The sequence below is a fragment of the Conger conger genome, chromosome 13, assembly GCF_963514075.1.
Source record: "Conger conger chromosome 13, fConCon1.1, whole genome shotgun sequence".
In the NCBI taxonomy this organism is placed as follows: Eukaryota; Metazoa; Chordata; class Actinopteri; order Anguilliformes; family Congridae; genus Conger; species Conger conger.
The window spans coordinates 32,010,354-32,020,932 of NC_083772.1; the positions used below are offsets into that span (position 1 = coordinate 32,010,354).

General features: G+C 43.2%; 1 protein-coding gene across 4 annotated transcripts in view; it reads left to right on the forward strand.

The window, feature by feature from the left end:
* mcamb (melanoma cell adhesion molecule b) overlaps positions 1–10,370 on the forward strand; it is a 32,581-nt gene extending 22,211 nt beyond the window's left edge. Inside the window, exons 6-17 of one of the 4 annotated variants that reach the window (XM_061218101.1) lie at positions 289–468; positions 686–813; positions 1,168–1,303; positions 1,389–1,501; positions 1,940–2,081; positions 2,608–2,735; positions 3,211–3,349; positions 4,101–4,127; positions 5,203–5,241; positions 6,238–6,364; positions 6,742–6,856; positions 7,526–10,370. In XM_061218101.1, the coding sequence (XP_061074085.1) occupies positions 289–468; positions 686–813; positions 1,168–1,303; positions 1,389–1,501; positions 1,940–2,081; positions 2,608–2,735; positions 3,211–3,349; positions 4,101–4,127; positions 5,203–5,241; positions 6,238–6,364; positions 6,742–6,856; positions 7,526–7,528 (1,277 nt within the window). In that variant the 3' untranslated portion in view covers positions 7,529–10,370. The remainder of the gene's footprint in view (positions 1–288; positions 469–685; positions 814–1,167; positions 1,304–1,388; positions 1,502–1,939; positions 2,082–2,607; positions 2,736–3,210; positions 3,350–4,100; positions 4,128–5,202; positions 5,242–6,237; positions 6,365–6,741; positions 6,857–7,525) is intronic. The other 3 variants (XM_061218099.1, XM_061218100.1, XM_061218102.1) reach the window with 3 other exon arrangements.
* Positions 10,371–10,579: the final 209 nt, after the last annotated feature.

The window sequence follows — 10,579 nt, forward strand, 5'->3', positions numbered from 1 at the left end:
TGGTCACAAAAAATATTGATTTGATTCAGTTTTTAACTATTCTGCCAAATTACTAAAATGTAATCTAAAATGTATGGTATTGAATTATTTTTGAAAGAATCTTATCTGTACAGAATACATTATGTTATACTTCTGCACAGTACTGTACATTTCTCAGATCTGACATCTGAGGTTTAATATTTTAATTTGGCATTAGTAGCATTCTGTTAGTATCCTATCTTTTGTGTATGTCCGTTTCCTTACTGCAGACTGGGTAGTTATTTCTCCTGGCCTTGGTTTATTCTGTAGGGGTCACCATAAGCGACCTTGAGACACAGGAATCCAGTGGCCTTTTCACCGTGCAAAGTGAGCTGCAGCTAACAGTGAACAAAGAGGACAAGGACGTCTTCTTCTACTGCGAGGTCAATTACCATGTTTCCAGTGGGGCGAGCATGAAGGAGTCGAAGCACATCAACATTACTGTGTACTGTGAGTGTCTCAGAGCCCCAAAGCACTGCATGTGAGCTCATACGTACCAAACAAGCTCACGTAGCGGGTTCAATCCACCTGTCACCTTACACAGATTGCACTTTACAGTGAGTTTACTTGTTTTATAATCTTAGCATTATCTTTCGGCCCACTGTCCTTTGGCTCTTGCTCAGCCTGACTGAAGGTCTGAAGCCCGATGTGCTTGATCGCTCTACAGATCCGCCGACAACCGTGACGCTCAAGCAGATCTCTCCAGACATCGGGACAAAGGAAGGGGACACAGTGAAGATCCAGTGCGACTCTGATGGGTTTCCGCCACCAGAACTCAGCTTCAAGCGAGGAGAGGTAACGGTCATTCCTTCAAACAATAACGATAAATAAACTGGACCAGTGGTCATTAATCCTCAATGATCAGTGAAAGCAGGGGAAATGTGGGTCTGTGAAAGAGCTGCGGTACCATACTAAATAATGCTATTGGCCTAGTGTCCTTCGGTGTTACTCTGTGTCCTTCGGTGTTACTCTGTGTCCTTCGGTGTTACCCTGTGTCCTTTGGTGTTACTCTGTGTCATTCGGTGTTACCCTGTGTCCTTCGGTGTTACTCTGTGTCCTTTGGTGTTACCCTGTGTCCTTTGGTGTTACTCTGTGTCCTTCGGTGTTACCCTGTGTCAATCGGTGTTGTTTTGTGGCCCTGTGTTGCAGAAAGAGTTAGGCTCATCTATGGGCCTGCTGGTCTTACACAATGTGACCCGAGCAGACAGCGGAGAATACAAGTGTGCTGCCCTGGATTATGACACTTTTCTGGAGACAGTGGGGACAATTAATATTGAAGTACACCGTGAGTAAGACTCCTGTGGCCCCTGACCTCCGGTCCAAATGCTGGAATCCACCAGGGTTCCTCACATTGCCCTGTGTTTTTCCAGATCTGGACCATGCTGTGATGCGGCCCAAAGAAAAGGTTGTTGTACAGGGCGAGGACACAATGGCCACATGCAATGCCCAAGCCTCCCTGCCCACCCGCACTGTGTGGTTCAAGGTAAGGTACACTCTCCGTGGTACACGTGGTAGTCTCCCCCACCACACAGCTCTCTGGAGGCAGATAGGGGTATATCCTTTGGGTCTGTGTCATTTGGCTATGAGTAAGGTCAGATTGGTGCTGCATAAGTTCTCTTTTATACAGCCACTTGATACTACTTGATTAGTATCGCAGCGCAAAATGTGGCCTGACGAGGGTATGTTGGTGCGGTCGCAGTCCGCCTGTCTTATTCATGAAGGCTACAGCTTATTATGCAATCAGCCAATTGGACTGCCTGTGGAGTGTGCCTGGACTGCCTCTATGTCCCTGGCAATTGCTGCAAAAGGCCTAGTAAATCTGGCCTAATGTATCAATTATGTTAAGGTTCATACTCGTGTTTGGTGTCATGTTTTAACTTCTCCTGTCCTGTCTCTCTGTGTGTCTGCACATCTGCCCCAGAATGGCGTTTTTGTCAGTGAGGGGCACACACTGGTCCTGGAGAACGTCACGTTCAAGAGTGCCGGGGAGTACATCTGTGAGGTCTCAGTGCCCACTCTCTCTGAACTGCAGGTCAATGGTTCCACCCTCATCATTGTGGAGGGTGAGTCCCCAAACCAAGAAATGCAATCTAAATGACTTTGGCCATAGAATGATTGTTGGTGCCTGACAAAGTGGTTTGAGTATCTCAGAAACTGCTGATCTCCTGGGATTGTCATGTGCAACAGTCTCTAGAGTTTGCAGAGAATGGTGCAAAAAAACAAAGAAATCCCAGTGAGCAGCTGTTCTATGGGCTAAAACGCCTTATTAATGAGAGAGGTCAAAAGAGAAGGGCCACACTGGTCAAAGCTGATAGGAAGATGACAGTAACCCCCCCAAAAAAGTATAATAAATTCCTTATAAAGTGCTCACTGAGTATATATCTGATACAGGGTGTTTGTACTGTATGGATAAGAGAAAAGCAGGAAGAGGAAATCGCTCTTTTCAGAAGAGAATGGTGATGGCAAAAGTATTTGAATCCAAAACAATGACGTATTTCACCCAGGTCTGGATAGCATTATGGGGGTTGTAGTTTTGGAGGCTGGGGTGCAGGATAGATCTCACTAATGTGGCATTTCTGCCTTCCCCAGGAGCCCCGGAGATCAGAGACCCTGAAGCCATCGTCATGGAGGAGAGCTTGAAGAAGTCTGTGAACCTGAGCTGTGAGGCGTGGGGGTACCCCAAACCCACCATCACCTGGACCCACGACGGTGGCCAGGTACCCCGAATCCCACACACGCAGACGGCTGTGTCTATCCAAAGAGCAGCTTGTCCAACAACTTCAAATGTCTTCATTTCATTCCCCCCCCACGTCCTACACCTGCCACATCACTTCTGCCTCCTGTCTTTCTCAGAGGCTCGCTCTCTCTCTCTATCTCTCTGCGAAAGCACATTTACATTTTATAGGTGGTGTGGTAATGATATCAGCATTTCCCTTCTGGAAAGAGAGATTTCCCATACGTACATCCTATATCAGATACTATATACCTGCTGCCTGTTCCACAAAGCAAGATTACGGATAACCGCACCAAGAAAGCACCCGGTACTGCAGTGAAAAGAGCTGGGTTTGACTCTGTGCAGTTAACTGGCTCACTCTGTAATCCTGCTTTGTGGAACAGGGCCCTGATGCAATGCACATGCTTTAACATAGTATATTTTGTGACATAATGCTGTCCTCTTTTTGTGTCTGTCAGAACTGGCATGAGTCAAACAGAGACACTCCAAATGGCGCTCAGAGTGTGGTGACCTTCACAGTGACCTCTGACCTCACAGCCTCCTGCAATGCAACCAATGACATCGGCACAATCTCTAAATCATTTAACATCAAAGCCAGTGAGTCATCTCCTTGTGTCCCCTCTTCTGTCTTGTGCAGACACCGCACTGGCTCCTTGACTCATTACAAAGAAGCAATAAATTATATTAATTACAAATCAGCATTATATTACAACCTCATTACAAAGTCCCAGGCAGCGCAACAGAAGGGAGGTCAGAGACAGTTCATAATGGTAAATACCTTCATATTAAGTGGTTCCAAGCATAATAACTACTAGTGAGTAGTATTACTGTCTTTCTTTACTGGCAATTTGTATTGTTGGGGAAAATTCCCTTTGAGTTAAGAGAGACTTCTTGCAAGCAACCTTTCTGCCTTATCTCCTGAAGCCGCAGCCGAGCACTCACCCCTCCCTTACATTTTTGCTGGTTATCTGTCACAAGCAGAATTTATTATTTTAAGCAGTTTTCTAACTACAATGAAAATCTGGATACATATATCCTAGGTTACATTGTACTACATTATATTGTTCTCCCATAGTATTTGAAGAAAATTTGTGGTTTTTTCAAACAGAAAAAAAGTGGACAAGTGAATCATTTTGTTTACTTTTTGACATTATCCTAGAGAAGACGTTGCAAAAGGTTAATGTTTGTAGATAATACAGTGACATTAAGCGGCGATGTAGCTGAACTGTGTTGCTAATTATTAAAAATGCTAGTGGTTAGCATTAAATACAACTTAGTAAATCACAGTCAAATGGTAATTGGCATTGCTTTAGAGTAACAACCCCATCCTCTCTCTGCTGTTTTACAGTTCCCCTGACCACCTCAAGCACCAAAGGTAAGAATCCTGTCTGTGGTGTGATCTGCTTATAATGTAACTGAATCGCTGGCTGTAATGAAGCAGAGTTGTGGCTGTGATGTCATTGAAGCTCTGCTCGCCTAATTGAAGTTCTGACTGTGGTGTAATTTAACCTAATGGAGGAAGATAATTTGGCATCACCACCCCAAAAAGAAGCCTCCTTATTCCTTCAGGTTACTCTGTTTAATAGTCTCCCCTTCAGGATAGATAATAAGGCCTAGTGACAGAAGTTGAACCTGGATTCCAGTTGTCTGAGAAAGTAGCGGTAGAGTAAATCAGCCAAAGGAGAAATCCAGTTAAAAAGGAAAAGCAGAGTTACATACTGTATGAGTGGTATTTACATGAAATATCAGAAAGCTTGTCATAAAATACTCTGATAAAGAAACAGTATTAAGCAAACTGTAAATCCTGAAAGTTAATTATTAACACGTCTACATAATTAGATTTTTCAATAAGGGATTATTTGTGGCTTTTTACCGTTTAATTGAGTTGTTTTGGGAGTGCTCAAAAATTAATTTCCTGACTATTGTGTGTTCTTTAAAAGTGCCTTCTTTTCCTACTGCAAATAACAAACAAAGAGGTTTGGCTGCCGTGGAAGAACAGCACTTAGTGAAAGATTATTTAGCGACAGCGCATGCCTTTGGATAGAAAGTGGTGTGTTGAGATAGAGGGGTTATAACATTAAAAGCACTCCTCCTTGTTAGTGCTTCGTCTCCTGACTCTCATTAGCTCTGCTCTCAGTGTGCCATGTCTCCGGATATCAGCCTGAAGTTAGAACAGCCTTTACTTTTGCATGTCTGAAATGAGAGGAATTGTATGCTCCTATTCCCAAAAATATTAGGATCTAAGGGGTCTGCCCATGTCAGGCCGCTTCTATCCAGACTTACATTAAAAGTAAAGCAACGTTTATTATATACCTGGCATGTTTCTCTGGTGCTGGATTACTGAAGTGTGTTTCCATGGTGAGCCAGTAGTCTCCTGTGGTGGGCCTGTTGTTTCTGAACCCTTGGAAGTTCTGCCCCATAACAGTGTGACATGTAATTTGTCCTCATAGCAGTAACCATATCCCCGGTTCCGAAGAAGGGTAAAAAAGGTTTGTAAGTTACTCTACTCCTGACCACCCCCCATCTCCCAGCTCTCATTCGCCGCAAGCATGCCCAGACACGCCCACTTCAGCCTGCTTGCCCCGCCCCTTCCTCCGCAGCACTTGCGAGCTGTAAACATAGCAGTGTTTTCAGCAGGGAGAGGTCGTGCAGAACGAGCCCACCATGACCTGCATCTCTCCTGCCACTCCAGAGCTTTTCCACTCACTCCATCGCTCAGTTCCAATCGCTAATCTCTGAGGAGTTACCCATGACTGTATGTGCGCACCATTACAGGCCAAACCATACAGGCACAGGACAGAGATACAACTGTGACAAAGGCAATGGAGTGTGGACACAGCATTAGCTCCAAAATACTGTTTATTTTAAAGTACACCACAACCTGATAAAGGTTTCAGCCCACACTGGGCCTTGGCCAGGATCCTGCTGAAGGACACGCGTGGCTCAAAACATCCAATGACAGGTCTGTACTGCACACATACAGATTAACCATTTGGGCTTTATCAGAGGATACATACTGAAACGTGACTTTATGAAAAATGGTGCTGGGACTCAGAGATTAGACGGTGTGTGCTGAAGCCTCACACTCTGAACGTGCACAGCCTGCATGGTCTCCAAACGTTCGGCAGTGCCAAATGTGCAGCAGTCAGGAGTCGTTTCGCAGGTCCATGTGAATGCAACGTTTCTAATTGGCCAGATGCCAAATTGCACAGACTGCAAAGCCAATGAAATGCTCATGAGAATGCTTAAAAAACCTGGAAAATGAAAGACAGAATCTGTCTAAAAGAGCTCTTTCTCTGTCCCAGTGACACCTCATACTCCAAGCTTTTGGGGGAGTTAAGAGGATATCGTATCACCTTCTTTCATTCCTCTCCCAGCATTTCCACACACAGCTGCAGACAAATGCTTTTTAGCCCCAGCAGTGGAAGGCTGAGTGGGTGGCATTTACCCTTATCTGTGGCTGCACCTCCCCCTTTCTCCATTAGAGGGCAGTGGCGTGATCATTGCAGTCATCATCATTTGCATCCTCCTGCTGGCCATCCTGGGCAGTGTGATGTACTTCCTGTACAAGAAGGGCAAGCTCCCCTGTGGGCGCTCGGGCAAACAGAACATGTAAGTTCCCATCCAGCAAGCTGAACTTTCTCCTTTTAGGGAGTGATGTCATGTAGGGGTCATCTATAGAGAAAGTGTTCTTCTGTGCCTCTCCATAATCAGTATGCCAATGCCCTGGTACATCCTGGCTTTAAATGAGTACTGAGGGGCAGTTATGATGATCGCTGTTCTGAAAAATCATTACATCATTTCACAGTATGCTGTTACATACATCGATTTCAATAGAGCTATATGCATCAACCCATTATATATGTTTAGTTCACACTATCTAATGTATTTTCTGAAAGCAGGGATATATTTTAGAACGTGTATGGCTGTGGACTAATTACTGTGGATCAGAATCTGGTGGCATATTGAGCAAAATTGTGTCTCAACAGTACTTCAGAGAAGTCCAGTAAAGATGACATCATTACAGAGATGAAGAGTGAGAAAAGTGAGGAAGCTGTGCTTCTACAGGGCGTCAACGGGGAGAAGAAGTCCCTGAATGACCAGGTAAGCACAGCCTCACAGAATCTCCCTAACAACCAAGTACACACACCTTCACAGAAGCACCCTATACCAGGTTTATACACCCTCTCAGAAGCTCCCTAACAACCAGGTACACACACCTTTATAGAAGCACCCTAATGACCAGGTTTGCACACCTTCACAGAAGCTCCCTAACAACCAGGGGCCAGTAGCACCAGCTGTGCTCAAACAAAGAACTAAGAACTAAGAACTGAGCCATGTTGGAGCATAATTTACTACAAAAAGCTACAACTTACACACTACCAAAATTAAATGTTGCACCACACAACATAGTTACCATATGTATACACAAAGTATTTACGCAAGCGATTGACCAGGAATAAGGGCGTAATTGATACAGTTCATATTTCCATTGCAGTACTTTTTAAAGATGCTCAATAATGCAATGTTAAATATTACATTATAGAATGTTTTAACAGACTGTAATGGCTCATTGGAAATGCCATGTCCTCCATTTCTTATTTCTTGGTGTTCATATTTTGCCTTGTCTCGGTAGTCAAGGGTGAGTCGTAAATACTGTTTGTGTTTTTCTGGAGTAAAAGGCGAATACCCTTGTTTGTGTTTCTCTGGATGGAGTAATGTTGTTTGTGTTTCTCTGGATGGAGTAGTAATGTTGTTTGTGTTTCTCTGGAGTAAAGGGTGAGCAGTACATGGATGTGGAGAAGTAAGGAAGATGAGGGGAGGCGTCTTCTGATCCGGTCCCCTGGCAGGAGGAAGAGCTTCCCTGGATACTCCCGCTAGGCACACCTAATGCTTCTGTATTTCTCTGGAGGTGTGGCAGTGTAGCTGTAAACACAAACTCAATGAATACTCCACTGCAGGACTCAAGCAACATTAGATGTCTAAGATTCCTTTTCATCATTTACCCTGAATGCCATATCGGGCATTATATGATAATGGTGGTCTGCCAATATCTGTAAATATTATATATTATTATATATTATACATATTTACAGATAATTTACAGATATAGTATATATATATTTAGTTATTTAAAATAACCCAACAAAAAAACCCTTTAAAAACACAAATGCTTTATCCATCACCACTGAGTTTCTATAGCTTTTCTGTTTTTAAGATTGAAGTATTGAACTCCCGAGTGAGAGGTTTGGGTAGGTGTGAGGAATGCAAGAGGTATGTGGCAGGTGTGTGTGAGATGCATGAGAGACGTGTGAGGCATGTAAAAGGCGTGTGAGGTGTATGTGATGCGTGTGTGAGGCATGTAAAAGGCGTGTGAGGTGTATGTGATGCGTGTGTGAGGCATGTAAAAGGCGTGTGAGGTGTATGTGATGCCTGTGTGAGGTATGTACACGGCGTGTGAGGTGTGTGTGTGACTCGTGTGGGGCATGTAAAAGGTGTGTGTGATACGTGTGTGAGGTATGTACACAGCGTGTGGTGTGTGTGACGCATGTGAGACTGCACTCCTGCATGCTCTTCAGGTCTATACACTGAACCCCAGAGAGGCCTACCAAACAGGCTCCTCAGCACTGCACATCACAGACTCACAGCTGTTACATTTTACACATGGTCTATTATACTGGTGTCTGGCTGCGACAATGCATCTCTGGAGCACCGGAGATGACAGAAACGATGTTTGAAAGTTGAAGGTTTTCTTGGCAGGAAAGTATCAGCATACTGTAGGACACTAGCTTTGCTTAGTATTATCTCTGTTGTGAATGATCACAGTATATCTGCATTTGCCTATCATTCATTTTCATATGCAAATTGCATTCTGGTTGACTGCAGACAGGCAATGAGTGGCTCGGCAAGGGTCAGATGTTTGCTGTTCAGGTCTTAGGCTTTTTCTGGAAAGTTCACTCACAGAAAGTGATTCTAGAATTTGATTTGTACATTGTTAAGCAGGTTCATTTTGTTGGAATGCCTTGTACCTGCAGCTGCAGGGAGGACCATTACAATTATTTCAGTTAAAACAAAATGGCTTCTGTTTAGCAGCCATGAAGATGGTTGCATCACACTGTGCTTTTAAAGCAAAGGGACCCTGGAATGCAGGGGAGGTTGCGTGTGGTAATGGCGATTATGGGGGGGGGGGGGCAGTCTGCTCTTGGGGAGTTGTGGCCAGCACGGCGGCTGGGTGGCGATGGTCAGGGTTCATGGTTGTGCGCTGTGGAGTCTCTCTCCCATCTTCCCATGAATTCTCATGATGTGACTGCCGATGAACCCCAAGAGGACGGTCAGAGGGCCGAGTCGTCTAAACTAACAGTAAGTCAATGAAGAGCTTATGTTCCCAGCTCCTCCAAGGACCAACAAACACCCTCCCTCCACTGTCCCTCCAGGGCCAGGGCCACAATCCTCCACTGCGGTCTGAGATTTGTGCGGGGTCTGTGCGGCTGAAACAGCGGCAGAGTGCTGCTCAATTCAAACAGTTCTCCTACATAAACTACTGACGAGGTCTCCCACTGTGTGTAAATATCTGCAGGGTAGATGATCACTGGACAACTGGATTCCAGTGCAAGGCGACGGCTTTAGCCTACCGTTGTGAAATAGCCATATTACACAAAAAGCACAAAGCATGGGGAATTTTGCTTGTGCATTGTTTTTGTTTTTTTTTTCCTCATGAAAAAGTGAGACGCACTGAAATATGTTTGGATTGTGTATATTAAGCCTGTTTTATGAACTTTGTTTGGCATTACTGCAGTGTGGTTGTCTTTTATTGATGCGATGTTCTGAGATACTGTACGGTAGCTAATATCACCAAACATCACACGATCTTTATCGAAAATACTAGGTCTTATTTGGAATATAGAGCTTACTAAAACTCAACCAGTCACAACAGTTAAGTCAGCCTTTGCTTATTAACTTATTAACGGATGTTTGTTGAACTGCTTTCTATCAAACGATTCTGAAGTGCAAATACATCAGATTATACAGTACTTAAGAATCTGAAGTTCATAATATTACAGATATTAGTCATCTTGCAGATAGAAGGGATCATTTGCACCATGTTTTATTTTGCTTGCTTTTACAATTGCAACAAGATCATTATTTTTTTTTATTTTTGCTTTTTCAGATCAGTTGTTGGACATATTCATGGTCTCAAAGTATATTTGAGTACACAGTATATTTCTTATTCAGGAGACCAATGGCAAACATGATTCTCTAATTATTTATTAGATGTTACCACCATTGGAAGAAAAGACACTCACAGTTGTGGATGGAAAGTTACAGGAGTTAGAAATTCCTGTTGATTTTAAGTGTTATAATCCTGTATAGATCCCCTCCGGTTTTCTACAGCTAGAGCCCATCAGCCTCCTCCTGCTGCCCATATTCAGTAACGCTTCCCCCCTGTAGGTCAGGTCTGAAAATGCACCTGTGTATGTGGGAATGTGGTCACAATTATTGTTTCTAATGTTTTTGATTAAGCGTGTAAATTAAATACTTGTAAACCGATGCTTGCATTTTGTTTTTACAATTCTTTTTGAAGTAAACAATGCCAAATAAAAATGACTATTCAATTCAAGCCTTGTCTTTTTTTAAAGTCATACAATGTCATTGTATTTTTACCTTTCTCATTTTGTATTAAAAAAAAAAAAAAAATATATATATATATATATATATATATATATATATATACACAATAAAAAAAATAAAAAAAGACTATACTAAATTACACTATAGTATCCACATGATGTAGAAAGTGAGCACTTTAGTAGGTATTTTAGAAATGTT